General features: G+C 45.8%; 1 protein-coding gene across 2 annotated transcripts in view; it reads right to left on the reverse strand.

The window, feature by feature from the left end:
• Nucleotides 1–1,271: 1,271 nt before the first annotated feature.
• Nucleotides 1,272–16,672, reverse strand: part of USP50 (ubiquitin specific peptidase 50) — a 295,365-nt gene continuing 279,964 nt past the window's right edge. For both annotated transcript variants that reach the window (XM_078684588.1, XM_078684586.1), the window contains one exon: nt 1,272–1,546. In XM_078684588.1, the coding sequence (XP_078540714.1) occupies nt 1,376–1,546 (171 nt within the window). In that variant the 3' untranslated portion in view covers nt 1,272–1,375. The remainder of the gene's footprint in view (nt 1,547–16,672) is intronic.

The following is a 16,672-nucleotide window of genomic DNA, read 5'->3' on the forward strand; positions in this document are numbered from 1 at the left end:
CAGAGACCTCCAACCCCTCAGCCAGCAGCCAAGCACAGGTCCTGGAGGGTAGGAAAGAACACAACCTGTATGCCTATTAAAGTATCATTTGAAGTGTTGATTTAATGGAACTGAAACAATGGCTGTTTTTAAGTAGTGGTTTAACTTTTTTATATAATTTAGAGCTGCATTAGCTAGATGGCATGCTGTTGCAGTGTTTTGTGCCTGTTTCTAGAGGAAATGAATCGAGGCAGACTTAGACTTGAAACCACAATAATTAATGGTCTTGCATTCCAAGCCAGCCTGGGAGCTGCCTTCAGGAAGAATACAAAAGAATGCCAGCCACATGGAAGGTATTGAGAGGGTTAATGCTGCAATAAAATGTAAGCAGCTACGGGTTTGAGCAGCCACAGTGCAACATGAGGTTGAAAACATAATAAAATAGTCCCCCCACGAGCAGAACAAAGCGAAATGATATTGTAATAGGTCCCTGTTCCTTGGAGGAAAAAGGAGGAACAAAGAGGCGGACTGGCCACTAGTAAGCAAGGATTGTTAAAGGACATTGAAAGAAACAAATGAGAAGCAAGGAATGGCATTTGGCCCACAGAGAGGTTGTACGCTTACACTTGACCTAAAAAAAATGTGCAAAGGTTTTTTCCTCAAAGGAGGTGCAGGAAACCAACATGGGAGCACGTTGAGGTCAGAAGCAACTGTGGGCATGAGGGACGGAAGCAACACAGGGTGACAATGTTTTTTTTAAGTGGGTGGAGAGCGCAAGAACCATGAGGGATGAGGAGCGGAATCAACATGGGGATCACTTGTAGGGGAAAGCAACATGGAGGGAGGAATGGGAGAAGGCATCAAATAGGGGAGCGAGAGCAACATGGACCTAGTGGGTAACAGCACACGGGCAAGTGGCAGAGAAACACACGGGCAAGCAACAGGAACAAGAAGCATGGAGGGGAAATATCAAACAAGAGAGAAAGTGGGAAAACACTTTTGAAGAAAAATAGTGCTTGAAAAAACGAACAGTGGAAGGACATAGTTAAGCGTCCTTGCTCCAGGAGCTGACAAATACAAGAAGAGGAAGGGAAACCCACACAGCTAATTAATACGAAGAAAGTATACAAGTGACAATGACGCCAACAGTAAGCAATGGGTGAGCTTTATGCCCACAGCAAGATAACAATATATCTTGTAAAATTATTATTTGGAATGTAACATCACTCACAGTGATGTACGCTACCTGAGTGAGAAATGTAAAAGTATAAGTGACATCACGTAGACCTTTACAACAGGATGTTTAATGATAAACGAAGGTCGTTGTAAATACCAATTATTCTTAACTACCCTTTAAAGCTAACACTGAAAGTTTCAATGGTGGTCAGGGTCCATGCTAGAGTCCGATTGGTTCGTTGGTGTAGAATAATATATAGGCAGAGGCATTCTGTATAGTAGACTCGGGGGCGGTAAAGCATCGCGTGTCATCAAACGTGCTCCACTGCTGCGTCCGGCTGTTCTTGCAGTAGGCTGTGTAGTGCCCCCAGTCCAGGTCGCCGAAGTGGTTCTATAAATAAAGAGACAGTTCATCTACATTACTGGTCTGTGCATTCAATAGTAAGTAATAATCATAGTTCAGGAAAGAAACATGTCTATTAACGGAGAGGAGATCGTTGGGTCGCATGGCAATATTGTTAGTCATGGCGCCCAACGATTAGGCAGCTACAGCATAGAAGCACAAATTTCGAATTAATCATGACCTTTATTAGTGCAAAAACAAAAATACAGCCGTGTACACTTCGATGAAAATACCTCCAGACCGCTGCACCTGCAGGGTGGGAGACATCCTCCTAATACTAGTCTAAAAGTTAACTTTGTGGTCAGAGTCAAGTGTAGAGGGGTCACCGAACCCAAAAGGATCGTAAGCAACAACTTTTGGGGTTATTATTATTTCTATTCGAAGTCATTCATTTTGACCACATACGATGACATTGTTTACAGATGCCTGTCGCTGTTTGGTGCTTTGGTATTACATAATTGGTCACTGGTATGGGTTATTTGAGTTGGCATCACCTAGATGCTAACACAATGGTTGCAGCTGTTTGGGTCTGTATCTTGGGTCCAAGCACGTGCTGGAGCGTTAGTGCGGGTCATTTTAGCTGTCCTACGCTTCCCAAGCATAATAAAGACATTCTTTTTAAAAGATGTAGATCTGACGGGATCCTAAAGTTTACCATGTGTAAATACGGTGTACTATTGCATACGAGCTCGAGAATTGCCATGGCACCCTGGAGGAAGCCTTATATGCTCACCCTCGTTCTTTCTGGAGAGTCTGGCCGAAGAACTGCTGACAGGATTGTGGGCTTCAGCAGGGGTCACCATTACCACAAGTGCTGCACAGCACTTATGTAACCCTCCAATTTGACACCTTCAAGTACTCACAAGTTGATGTGGATTTGGACGAGACACCAGTGTATATTACATTTAATCCAGATGGGTCAGTTACACTAGACCTCCAAGAAAGACTATCAAACATTGGAAGGTGGATGCAGAGCGCTTTCCCAGAATCATATAACTCTAAAACCAAGCTCATCTCTTGTCAGAGAAAAGATGACCAAGCTGACTGCCTGCCTTCTTTCAGATCTTCTTGTCCCTCCCAGTTTATTAGAAAAGCAAAGACATCTAAGTTTCCAGATTTGTTTTTTGCAGTTTTCATCTAGATTGGTGCCAATATATCTTTGACTACCAAGACAGAAGCAACTATTGCCAGTTGTTTCCATCAATTTCTTTTTTTTTTTACATTTATTTATTGAGTTTTTCAAAGTAAAATAGGTCATACTATTCAATGACAAACAAGGACATAGTACTCTTGAGCAGGTACTCTGTGAGGAGTCACCCTGCAGCAATCAGTTCATGACCCTGAATTAGAAAAAAACAAGAGAATAAACAGTGCAATTCCAGCATCATTGTGCAACTGCAGACGGTGTAGACAGAGACGGTAACAGTAGAACACCGTTACATTGTCTTCATGTGGGTAGGCGGGCAGGAGGGGGGGGGTGAAAGAGAGAGACAGCCACGAAGGAGGGGAGATATCACATACAACAACCCAGATGTTAAACATACAAACTTCCAGAGGTGTCTCAGTTCATGGGCCATGGACTCCCACATAACCTTGGCAGGGAACCCATAGCAGGTGCCTGAGGGTGTGCTGGTGGGCCCCAAATGCTGGCCAAGGGCCAGCTGGGCAGCAATTGGTGTGGGCTGATCAGGAGAACCTCCCTCTGACAAACTGGATGTCAGGGTTGTGCAGTTTAGTATTCCTCCTAGCCCAGATCTCAATATCCCGCTCTGCTTTGTTGTCTGTATGGGCTATCCAGAGTCTACATTCTTCAGCCATTGTCCATTCCAGGGGATCCAGTTGCCCTTTGGTCCACATCAGAAGGGTCAGGCTAGCTCAATGTATAGCTATGCGCCTACGGGCTAATACGAATCCCAATTGGACAAATTTGTACAACTCCAATAGGCAGTGGTGGATTGTAAATTCTGCATTCTTTTGTTACCTCATCTACAAAAGGTAGTCGCAGTGGGCAGCTCCATGTGATATGCCCAATATTGACCGAGAGTGCATTACAGTCAGGGCCGGTCCTTGGACTTTTGGGCCCCCGGGCGAAAAAGAAGTGAGGCCCCTCTAATTTGCATGTGACATCACAAGAAGTGATATCACATAAAGTGACATCACGGGACTTCTAATCTTCTCTGGTATCGTCAAGGGACCTTATATGTGCCAATCAGTCACATGGATAAAAAGATAAACACCCAAATGCAACAGGTTCGTCTATTTTAAAGCTGTATTAGGTGGATTGTCACATTGAACGGAACAGCTAGGCAAAGGTCTGACATAGATGGACTTCCTTACTCAATGTTAACTGACGGTTTCCAGTTTAGTGCACGATAAAAGGTCCAGACCACTGCAGAATCATTTGAATGGCATCACTATGCTAATAATTAAGCAACCAATATAGCGAAATAAAGTTTAGTTTGAATACATGTACCTTTTCATTTTTATTTGAAAGCTTTATAAATCACAGGTTAGAACAAAAAGGCAGCAGAGTTCTTTAGAAATAAAGCAAAGCATGTAGTCAGGAGCACCATGAAGCCATGTGAGGCTGCATCAAAGAAGGTTTAAAGTCACCCCTGTACTGAAAAGGCTGTTTAAAACGTGAGTTTTTACAATTCCCAAATTTATACGTAATTTGATGTATTCCTTTTATTTGGATATTGTACTGCTGCATTTATGATACAAAAATTAAAACTCAAGTTCCAGAATGCAAGAAAATAACTGCTTACATGTGATTTAAAGAAGAAACTTGAGGCCTCCTCTGGTGGAAGTCTGTGCTGGTGAGAGTTACAGGTTTCACATAAATCCCTTGCACTGTGATTGGAAAAAAGTTTGATGATGCCCTTATTCTGGAACCATTAGAGAAGCCAGTTGTGAGGCTAAGGCAGTGGACAGCTTGGTGTGATTGTGTTCACACAAGTGTGTGTGTTTGTTACACTAGTATAGTTATTTGTTTTGGACACCATGCCTATTGCTACAAGCACAATATAGACCTCAAGCACAGCTCGAGTCACTATGAGGCTTTCCTTTGCTATAATCTACAATTACTAGTGTAACATTCAAGTAGATGTTGGGTGGCATTCAAAATGTCATGCATATGATGTAGATATGCCATAAGTAAACATAGGGCAAACACATAGGCACAGGATAACTAGAAAATTAAATTAAAATACCCCCCACATTGTACCAATGCCTTTTTGCCACCAAGCAAGCAATTGAAACCCTCCCTAGAAGAACACTCTTGTCTCTTCCATCTAAGCATCTATACATTCATGCTTTCATCCTCTCATCCACCTACTAATATCCACCATTTCGCCTTTGCATTCTGTCATCTATTTATTCTTTCATCAATCATCCAGTCTTTCACCATTCTGTATGCATGTCCATCCCTATGTTCCCATCTATATCCAAACCTAGCCATCAATAATTTCAATCATCCATCCCTCCATCACTCCATCCACCCTTTCACTCATCCATCCACCTATCTTTTCGATCATCCATCAATCGCACTGCTCATCCATTCAGCCACACTTTCAATCCATCCTTTCATTTATCTATCCACTCATCCATCCATGCATTTACACTTTCACTCATCCAGCCATCCTTTCTTTCATCTCTCCACCCACACTTTCACTCACCTGCTCATTCTTACACCCATCCTTTTACTCATCCGTCCATGCTTTCACACATTTACCTATCCTTTCGCTCATCCTTCCATCCATCCTTTCACTCCATCATTCCACCCTTTCACTCCATCCATCCTTGCAGCCACCATTTTACTTATCCATCCATCCACTCATCTATTTTTTCACTCCCTCATCCATCCATCCACCCTTTCACTCCACCCGCCCTTTCACGCCATCCATCCATCATCCCTTTTACACTTCCATCCACCCACTCTTCCACCCATCCAATCGGCAGGGGTTCACGCGTCATGCATGATGGATAGTGCCAGAATGTGAGGTGATTGTGACATGGCGCTGTGGTTCCTTTCTTCGCACTTTTATATAACACAAACTCAGCCCAAAGTCTTTGAAGCGCTTTACAAAAGTCCCAATCCTATTACAAAAGGTCGGGATTTTTTAGGCATGGGGAGGTTCAATGATTTGTCCAGAATCTCAGGATTTTGAGCTAACGCCAGGACCTGTACCTGGTTCCCCACTTCCACTAAACTACTCCATGTGCTGCAAGGCCCAGGTGAGGGAGTTTTATCCACTGGGCTTCACAGCACTGAGGCCAAGGAGAGGGGTGCCCCCTGCCCTGGGCCACACAGCACTGGTTGACAGCAGCAAGGCCCATCGCCTCAAGGCCCAGGTGACTGAGCTGTGCTAAACCCTGCCCTGCCATATCAGTCTTTCCTGGGTGCTTCCTCCTTCCCCAACCCACCTCCCCTCACCTGATAATGTCCAACTGGTCCTTGGAACAAAGTGGCCCTTGGCAACGCAAAACAGAAAAGGCAAGCAAGGCTTCAGGGCAGGTTGTTAAGTGAGGTGCTGCCCGGCTCCTCCTAACACCCTGCTCCTGAGGTTACGAGCCAACATATTTGTTGGCTTTGTTGCTGCCCACTTCCCCACCCACTGTTTTCCTTTCCTCACCCCTACACCCACAGATATGCCACCATGCCCTTGGATGAGGGAGGTCAAGACACTCCCTTGAAAAATACATTTGTGATGTTATCAGAAGGTGGGCTGACTGATAGTGTGGCATTTCACAGAGAAGCAGGGCCCCATGTTTTTAACCTGAGAAAAGGGCCCTGGGCAGCTGCCCACATTGCCATGCTTAGAGCCGGCCCTGCCCAGACTCTTCCCTTCTTTCACTGATTCAGCCTGTTGCATGCACTGCTCCTCTTCTCCCTAGCTTCTTGCTCTTTGTTGCTGTTCTACCCCCATTATCTTTGTCTGCCGCCTCTCTGCTGTACTTTTACTCATTCATCTCTCACACCCACCTCTTATCTTAGCCGTATTCCCTTTATATGCACTGCACCTCTGTTCTCTGTGCTTCTTTCACCCTCTTCCTTTATCGTAGGGGAACAAGGTTCCACAAGCCGGTGTTCTACCCCTAAAGCCCGTATTTTTAACCCTTACCTGTATATACTTTAAACAACAGATATAAATAGATAGTACTTTTAAATAGGCTATAGAGATGTATTAACAGTACCTGACTAATAGTTAAAGTAAAGAAAGGCAGAAAACCCATGTTACAATTGAATATATCCTATTATTTTAGAGTCCAATTTAGTCTTCACACAAAAGGTCACTTTACATACCCATCTAATCGCTGTTATGCAGATGCAGCGATTAGATTACTGAATGCCTTTCGACCAATGAGTGTGAGACCGAGGGAGGGGAGCCCCCTCTCTTGGTCCTCACAGCATTGCAGCACCATCATAACAGGGTCTCTTAAAAGGCACTGTGCGAGGCCCCTCTTGCAAGTTAACAGGTACGGGGCCCTGGGCAGCTTCCCACACTGTCCAACCCTAGCGCCGGCCCTGATTACAGTGAGTGCATCCTGCGGACCTCGTCGGGTTGACTCCGTGCAGGCGTTGCGGTGTCAGGTAAGCTTTGTGGGTCAAATGTACAACCCTTGTATGCGGCTGCAAACGGGAAATCCTCCCGTTTGCGGCCGCAAAAAAGGGTAATAGCATGTGCAAATGCTATTTTGCGAGTCACTGACTCGCAATATAGCATTTGCGACTCTCACTATTAGAAAGGGGGTCCCTTCCTAATTAAGAGCCAACATGCCATGTACTAATGTTTTGTGGCCACATTTGCGGCCGCAAAACACATGCAGTTTGCCACCTATTTCAAGTAGGTGGTAAACCACTCGCATAGGGGACCCCTTCCCCTTTGTGAGTATTTAGGAAAATGTTTTTTAAGAGCAGGTAGTGGTCCCAGAGACCAATACCTGCCCTTAAAAAAGAAACTTCAAAGTTTTCTTTTTCTTTTTTATAATTATATGCATCCGGTTTTCCTTTAAGGAACTGCTTTATTAAACAAGCAGTGGAAATGCAATAGGTATCGGATTTATTTGAGTTTGAGCTAATGGCTTTGTAAATGGCAATGTCTTTTCGCCATGTGTTATGGAGTGTACGCATGTGGTGTGTAGTGGGATTATGTGTGTTGGTTTTGAATTGTAGCAATGGTGGCATGCTGTGCTTTAGATGAATATGTTTAAAAGTAAAGTGTGCCAAACTGTGATTGCTACAATAGTTAATTGTGGATGTGTTAACAATTGATGTGTGTACTGATGGCTGGTGGTGTGCCTGTAGAAATTGTACACTGATGGCTGGGGGTGTGTGTGCCTGGTGAAAGCGTGCACAGACGGCTGGTGATGTGTGTGCCTGGTGAAAGCGTGCACAGACGGCTGGTGGCGTGTGTGCCGTGTGTGCCTGGTGAAAGCGTGCAATGACGGCTGGTGTTGTATGTGCCTGGTGAAAGCGTGCACTGACGGCTGGTGGTGTGTGTTCGTTCCTGGTGAAAGCATGCAGAGATGGCTGGTGTTGTGTGTGCCTGGTGAAAGTGTGCACCGACGGCTGGTGGTGTGTGTGTCTGTGCCTGGTGAAAGTGTGGTGGTGAGTGTGTGGTGGTGAGTGTGTGAGTGTGTGTGGGGTGTTGTGTGGGTGGTGGTGTGTGTGTGTGTTGTGTGGTGTTGTGTGTATGTGTGTGTGGTGTTGTGTGTGGTCTTATGTATGTAGTGTTATGTCTGTGGTGTTGTGTGTGGGTGGTGATGTGTGTGTGTGGTGTTGTGTGTGTGTGGTGTGTGTGTGTGTGGTCTTATGTATGTAGTGTTATGTATGTGGTGTTGTGTGTGTGTGGTGTGTGTCTGTGTGGTGTTGTGTGATCCTCTGTGAGACACCGGGGTCTGTCGTCTGGAATGGAAGCTTTGGTCAGATGAAGGAGCATGGAAATGTGGCGCTCCTGTGAAAGAGCTGGTAGGTGATTGGGGTCCCCCTTAGGAGTCAAAGACTCTGAAAGCAGTGCCCCTGTCTTTAACACCACCACACCAGTGTGCCTCAAGTAACATATGCCAGGTCTTCTAGGTGCCTAGAACAACGTCCCAGTGAAAGCACTGGACTTCACTGGCACCAAAGCACGTCATTTGTGCTCACCCTGCACACTCGCACACTGCTCACCCTACACACTCACGAACTCCTGGCCCTGGACACTCACATAATTCTCACCCTGCATGCTCACACACTGCTCACCCTGCACACTCACACACTGCTCACCCTACACACTCACACACTGCTCACCCTACACACTCACACACTGCTCACACTGCACACTCACACAACGTTCACCCTGCACACTCACACACTGCTCACCCTGCACACTCACACACTTCTCACCCTGCACAGTCACACACTGCTCACCCTGCACAGTCACACACTGCGTACCCTACACACACACACTGCTCACCCTGCACACTCACACACTGCTCACCCTGCACACTCACACACTGCTCACCCTGCACACTCACACACTGCTCACCCTGCACACTCACACACTGTTCACCCTGCACACTCACACACTGTTCACCCTGCACACTCACACACTGCTCACCCTGCACACCCACACACTGCTCACCCTGCACACCCACACACTGCTCACCCTGCACACTCACACACTGCTCACTCTGCACACTCACACACTGTTCACCCTGCACACACACTGCTCACCCTGCACACACACACACTGCTCACCCTGCACACTCACACACTTCTCACCCTGCACACTCCTGCCTGTGTTGTCTGTTTCTATGTACTGTGTATATATCAGGCCGAGAGAGAACGTAACTTGGCCTGGCACTGCCTCGGCGGTGGGAGCTGTTACTTTGTCAGCCCACCCACCCTTCCCCAGTTCATATCCAAAAATTGTAGCGCCTAGAAACCTGGTGATCACAATATAAAAGCGCTATCGTTTTTTTTTAACTGGTTACGTCATGTGATCCTCTTTGAGTCAGCCCACCCTCCGTTCCCCAGTTCGTATCCAAAAATCGTAGCGCCTAGAAATCTGGTGATCCTAATAAACGGCGCTATAGTTTTTTTTTTTTTCCCTGTTACATTAAGGGATCCTCTTTGAGTCCAGCCTATCCCCCGTTCCCCAGTTCCTATCCAAAAACAAAAGCCCCTAGAAACCTGGTGATGGCAATATATGGCGCTATAGGGTTTTCTTGTTTTGTTTTACTTGTCGTTTGCATTCCTTACTCTGTGGAACCAAAAACAGAAACTTCACCTATATACCGCGCTTGCACACAGGTACTCGCCGAGCCACCTACCTATGAGCCAGGCGAATATCCAGACCCAGGGCAGCATCTTCTCTCGCTGCCTAAGACACCTGAACACAACCACCAACTCTCCAAGTAATCCGGGCTCGCGCGCGCTCCACGCGGCTTCTAATGCAGGCTCGTGCTTAGTGGAAGGAAGGAAGAAATCCAGATGTATTAACGCCGGGCATCCTCAGAAGATCAGCCCCCTCCGGCACCGAGAACGACCCCCAGCATCCATGCCAGGGCCCATGAAGGAGGCTGGAGGGTGGCAGGCAGCGGAGCTAGGGGGGTGGGGAGGCACCTGAGGTGCAGATAAGGGCAGATGATGGGTGGATGGGGTATAGAGGCGCGGGCAGGTGAGGTACAGAGATCGATGCAGGTAATGTAAAGAGGTCATTGCAGGTGAAGTGATGGGGAGGGATAGAAGCGGGGCAGATGTTCTACAGATGTGGATGCATGTGAGGTATAAAGGTTTAAGGCAGGACCTGTCTGGGACCGAGGTAGGTGAGGCGGGAAGGCAGGAGGAATATAGTGAAGAAGTTTAGATGGACAAGAGAGGTATGGAGATGAGGTCTGACTGAGGTAGAAGCAGGTGTGTAACAGGTGGGGACGACAGGTGAGGTATGGAGTTGAGGTACGAAGTCAGGTGAGGTACTCAGGTGAGAATGCTGGAAGTGTGGAGAGGCTGCCGGGCGCTGAGGTTGGGGGCTGTGGGGCGAACTCGTTCTGCCTCCTGCAGCCTCAGCGATGTGCTGAACTGCGGAGCTGTTCCTCGCTCTGAGGCAGCTTGGAGGCTGGGGCTGGAGGGAGGAGAGTCTCGGCGCTGCCTCCCAGCCCAGGGGAGCGCCGGAGCCGCTCATTCACCGCTGAGACAAACAGGGGGCACCGGAAGCACCCCACGGGTCCTCCCACCCCGACGGGGGCAGCCGGGGGCTCCGGCGTCCCTTTGTGAGCGCTCGACATGTTTTATTGGAGTTTCTAAGCAAAATCAATCACACCGATGAGTGGCCCCTAAAGAAACACGGTTCATTGGACTAAACATTGCAAAATCACACTGTCACTCGAAGGAAACTATCTGACAGGAGCGGGGACCAGGCCCCGCGACACCCCCTGCCCTGCAGCCTGTTTTGTTTCAGCGCAGACTCGGGCAGCGGGGCAGAGCCTGCCAGCGGGGCTGGGGGGCGTGGGAGGGGGGCTACACGCGAGCATATGTTTTGAATTATCGCGGCTGTCAAGCCGCGATAATTCAAAACGTATGGCCTCTGGTGCGCGTACCAGACACCAATAGGCCATAGGTGGAGCTACGCGACCGCCTATGGCCTATTGCGTATCTGTTAAAAAACAGCACGCACGCAAAGGCCAATGAAAATGGACCTTGGAAATAACACGCACGAGCTGCGTGGAATTTCCAGGTCCATTTTCAAAACGCCAGGAAAAGGACTCTCGCTGCCCGACACTACTGCGCAGTGTACGCTAGGCCCGAGCCCTAAAAAGCAGTCACAGACATGGTGGTTTGCTGACCCCAGCAGGGCACCATCCCTGTGAATGCTAGCCATTCCTAAAGGGGTCGCAAATTGCGCCTGCCTTATTAATATTAATGAGGCATGCAATTTGCGAGCCCATTAGGGATTGCAAACAGTGTCTGAGACACTGTTGTGCATTCCAGTTAGCGAGAAGCAAATTGCGAGTTGCAAATGCAATGCAATTTCCTACTCGCTAATTCGTGGGTCTTACATCTGGCCCTAAATATGTAATAGAATGCGTCCGCTTTAAACCTGGCATTACTAGCTAGTTACCAACTACAGGTTAGACCTTTTAATGCACCTTTTAGGCATTTTTTTTCACTTTACAGATACCAGAGGTCAATCTAACCGAAGGAGGTATCTAATCAATAATTTTTAACATTGTCCAGTTGCTCTAGAATAAAGATTTTTCAGTGAGTTATATCTGCCCAATTTTTAAATCACTTTTTCACTCATCTACACAAAAACAACCAACTCCACTGTAATCAGGTGTCGAAGCACACTCGGGTGGGACCCCGATGATGAAGCATGTCACCAACTAGGTTGGTGAGTGAGGGGTCTTCTTAAGAAAGGACAACTTCCCTTCTTGTGCACCTCTCCCAATACTTTGAGTGGTCTCTTGGTGATACTCCTCCTATTGTTTATTACTAGCTACCTCACATACCTCGGCAAGTGCCCTCTTCCATTCACCTTCCGTAAGCGGGGTCTCTAAATCCTCATCCCAAGCGGCGCGCTTAGCAGCTATGTTAATTTGTCTGTCAAGCTTTAGGGGTGCGCTAGTTAAGGTATAAAACCCCTTGTGAATACAGGGTTTAATATCACTTGTAACTCCTGGGATTCTCCTGGCTCTTCCGAAAATGTCGTCCAGATGTCTGGGGCCAGGCACAAGATACTGGCATACTTCAGGAAACTGCCCCCACCTATTCCAAAGTCTATATCCATTTCCTCCTGGGACATAAAGACTCCGATTAAATATAGGTCTCCCCCTGTCTGGCAGTCCCCAGCTAGCCATTTCAAGACGTCCATGGAAAGTTGTTTAAAAAAAAAACAAAAGAGCAGATGTTAACCTCTGATCCATTTTTAGAAGGAGAATCATCCCACAAAAAGAATTTTTGTGAGAAAATTATTTCTTAAAAACACTTTAGTATGTTGAAAATTCATTGGACAAAGTTGTTGAACTCAGCAACTTCGAGGACAAACTTTAAAACTTCGCCTCCCCCTTACTATTGTTAAACCAACATCATTCTCAATTTAAGCAGGCTTTTCACAAGGCGATTATGTAATGACCCACTGATATATCTGAGCTATCCAACTCACCATTATTTCCTTAATTCCCTGTTTATCTATTGCCTAGAAGAAGCTGTGTATGCCACACTTCATCAGGTGACATTTAGCTGCCCCACCGCACCATAAAGACTAAGATGACAAAGACACAGACGTGCCATGAAACTCAAGGGAAGGTGATCTGAATAAAGCAACACAGTGCGTGAAGGTTAGAACCGCCCGTTCCTACCCTCACAGTCCTCTCTTGCTAGAGATTTGAAATGCACTATTATAGTTTTTCTTAATGCTTGTGCAGGTTCAGCTTCAAGATTTTTCTTATGTTGCTCTTAGGTAAAAGATTCCCCCATGGGGCTTGTCCAATCTTATGCACTGTATTTCCCAGTACACTGATTCTAAAACGCTCATTCACTGTAGAGCACTTAGACTGTGGCTTCACTGTAGAGTTAGTCCACTGGTTTTTCTGAGCCTTTGTCGCTAATCTGGAAAGAGACACTCTCCATTAATTGGCTTTCTTTTAGTGTTTCAAGTGTGAACGCTTCCCACTTCTTGTGCAACTAATCTTTTTTAACGACACCTCCTTCGGTTTTCCAGTTCAAAACTATAGGATTTCCATAGGACAACACAGCATTAAGACTACAATACAAACCTACACCACTCACAATCAAAAATTAGTATTGGTAGGGATTAGGTGGCAGAGATAGGGAAAAAACAATGTCCCATTCATATGTAAAAGGATATTTCCTCATTTTGAACACTCCAACCCTGAGTTAGAGAAAACCACGCTGGTCAACTAACACACAGAGGAATATGTAACTCAGGTGGTGCTACCCCAGTATCTGAATACCCCTATTCTATTCATTTAGTAGCATCTAGGACATCTTGAGCCGAGTGCTGTTGTGTGGAAATGTGGATTTTGTTGCCCTCCAGAACATGTAGCTTGGTTTCATGAGATAATAATGCAGCAATGTTTATCTGCAGAAGTTACATTTAATCAACAGAAGATCTTTTTGTTGCTCTGCAGCCTCAAGTGACAGCTGTTACTTTAGGAAAAATAGGAGTAAGACCTTAACATCCTCACCATCTGGAAGTGGCGGACAGTCAAGAACTTTGACTATATTTGTTCTTAGTTTATTTTTGAGTCTTTCCTCTCTTCACATCAGATTTCAACCCCGTCATTACTGCTAGTGTACTATATTCAGTGCTTAATTTGAGCCAGTCATTTCCGGTGTTTGGCACCGGCACGTTAATTGGCAGCACTGGCACTTATGACAGTCTGTCACTTGGTGGCACTGTTTGTGTAATTTAGCTATGTGGAGAACAACAGTTGTTTATTAATTCTATGAACATGAAAAGAACTAGCACCTGCTCCCCAAGTTATTATTATAGCCTTAGGGGCTTCGAATAGCGTGCAGTCTCACATTTATTGGAGGGTGATGGTTACTAACTGTTGGTTCTGGCATTTTCAGCGTTGGCGGGGGCAACGGGAGGTGAAAGCTGCGGAGGCCTCCTGACAAGGGCCCTGACAATTTTATTTTAATTTTATATAAATTAAGCATTGTTTATATTTGAATGTGTGATGCTGATATATATTTCATCTCTTTGGGTTTACCCCATGGTCTCCAATTTTGTCACACCCCTCTCCAGTGTTATGACACTTCTCGCAGTCCTAGTGATCCTCAAGCACAAGTCTTCACGGCTCGTCTCCATTTTGACCATTCTCCAGTCAATGCTATGTACCGAGGGGCTAAATCCTTCCAGAGAGCTTATGATCACAGCTTTCCTCTGGGTTAAATGTACCATCTTAGGATCTTCCTCTTTTCCCTAGGTTTTAGGCATGCCTCTACTACTAACTAATGACAACATTAATGATCTGATATTTATTGTCGGTGACCAGGGCTTGAACACGGTGCCTGACAGCGCCATGCCCTCCAGCTGCTCCTTTCTTATATTAAATTATGCAGTATTTGGAAGCTGAATAATCTTACAATGTGATATTGGACCTGTTTCTCTGATCCTTATAATAATTGTTCTCACATTGGTTATTTTCTTATTTCTAAAACTTTAGCTAAAACCATGGCGCATGAGAAATTAGCAATTTTCTACCATCGAACCATTCAAGAGTTGAGTTGTCCTTAAACACACAAGGAAGACCTACAGAAAGAATTCAGAGTCTGAATCCCTTGTTTTTAAAGAGCATAATCTATTTGAAAGTATCAAAAAGGAAATTGAGGATGTTAATAAAGCCAAAATGAAGCAGATTCAGAACTTTACAGTTGTGTTGGAAGCTACAGGACGTACATGGGAAATTATTTTAATTTGTTCAAGGTAAAAAGAGGGTGCTTGGCAAAGACCGTTTGAAGACATACAGTAAAGCTTGAACGTGTACACATTTGAATAATCTAACCAGTTCTCATTTAAACAGATGTAAAATATGTACTACTAACAAATAATTACTTTTATAAATAGCAGGGCCAGCACTAAAGTGATAGGCAAAGCCCCCTACTTACAGAATTGCTGAGAATTGTTTTACTTTGCCCTATTCAACAGCTTGGGATAAGGTTTCTCACCAGTTTTCAAAGCCCAGGTGAATGCATGAAACCTTGATGGCTATATTGAAGGGTGCATTATAACGCTCTCTTTTTAAAATTGTGAATGAGGTGAGAACACACATATGTTACCCACTCTAGCAAAATGCAATGGCAAAATAATAAGTACTAATAAAGAGGCAGCAACCTTAGCATACAAAGTGGGATGAGTGAAAAGGGTTAGGAGATGATTTACTCCCAACTTGCCTACACCATCAAGTTTTGCTGTTAGAACATTTTGTAGAGGAGATGAAGGGAAAATGTTTGATTGGCTTTCTTCTCTCCACCAAGGTGGCTGCGCCAGTCCCGGACAAGGACGTTTGATCTGTGAGATCTGATAACTGTTATTCTTAATGGCTAAGCCTTGCATCTTCTCGATGGCAACGAACAGATACAAATAGGCTTGACTACAAAGGACACTGCACGCCCAGATTAAAAATACAGATGTGACGCTCTCTTTTTTTGGTGTTGAAAGTATCCGCAAACTAGGAATGTCACTTGGCAGCATGGCCGACTGCATGTCCTTTCTGTTGCTCCTGCTGGGCGCCATGTAGTTCAGCATTTCTCCGGTGCTTCAGATAGATTTTGAGGAGTCCTGGATGAACAGTGGTGGAGGGTGAGAGTCCAACAGAAAGGGTTGTGCCGGAGGAGGGACAAGCAGCAATCATTGACTAAAGCGTATGGAGGACTGTGCTGCACGTCGGATCTGCTCTCCAGCGGGCTGGCCTGAAGAGTGGGGCCCAGGGACTGGGATTAGTGTCTCCATGTCCCTGGGGATGAGTGCACCTGGCAGCGCAGCTCTCTTCTTTTCCAAGTATATCTTTAAACCTTACAGCTTGGCAAAGGTGCAGTTAGTGTTCTGTAATGCCTTGGTGATCACAAAAATGAGTAGGAGGAGACCTTTAGGAATCGATTCAGTTTTTGGCCTAAAAACGTGCACGTGTTGCAATGCTTTCAATGGCAACGCGTGCATGTTTGGCGATTCCCTTTCAGGAGCGAGCTTTGAAACCATCTGTTTGTAATTAACAGATGGTTCCTGCTTGCTCCCGCTAGGGAAACGGGCGCAGGCTCCCTCCTCTCTCCCCTCCCCTGCTGCATCCTCCTCTCCTCGTCAAACGTGTTTTTTTTTACATTCAGCGTGAGGCTTATTTACTCTTTGCTTTCTCCTCAGTCTCTGTTCAGCTTCTGTCTGTCTCTGTGCTCCTTCTCATCTGCAGTTTCAGTACTTTGACAATTTTCCCTGCAAGTCCACCTTTTCTTACACGTGCATGATCTCTGCTTTGCTGTGTCGGTATTTTACTTCTGTATTTCATTCTCTCCCTCCATTTCCCTATCTAGCTTCCTTAAAGCCGGCATCCTCTGCTCTCCCTAATTCTTTCGGACACCCGTCGCTCTTTCCCCTCAGCAGTCTTTTT

The sequence above is a fragment of the Lissotriton helveticus genome, chromosome 3_2 (genome assembly GCF_964261635.1).
Source record: "Lissotriton helveticus chromosome 3_2, aLisHel1.1, whole genome shotgun sequence".
NCBI classification, from domain to species: Eukaryota; Metazoa; Chordata; class Amphibia; order Caudata; family Salamandridae; genus Lissotriton; species Lissotriton helveticus.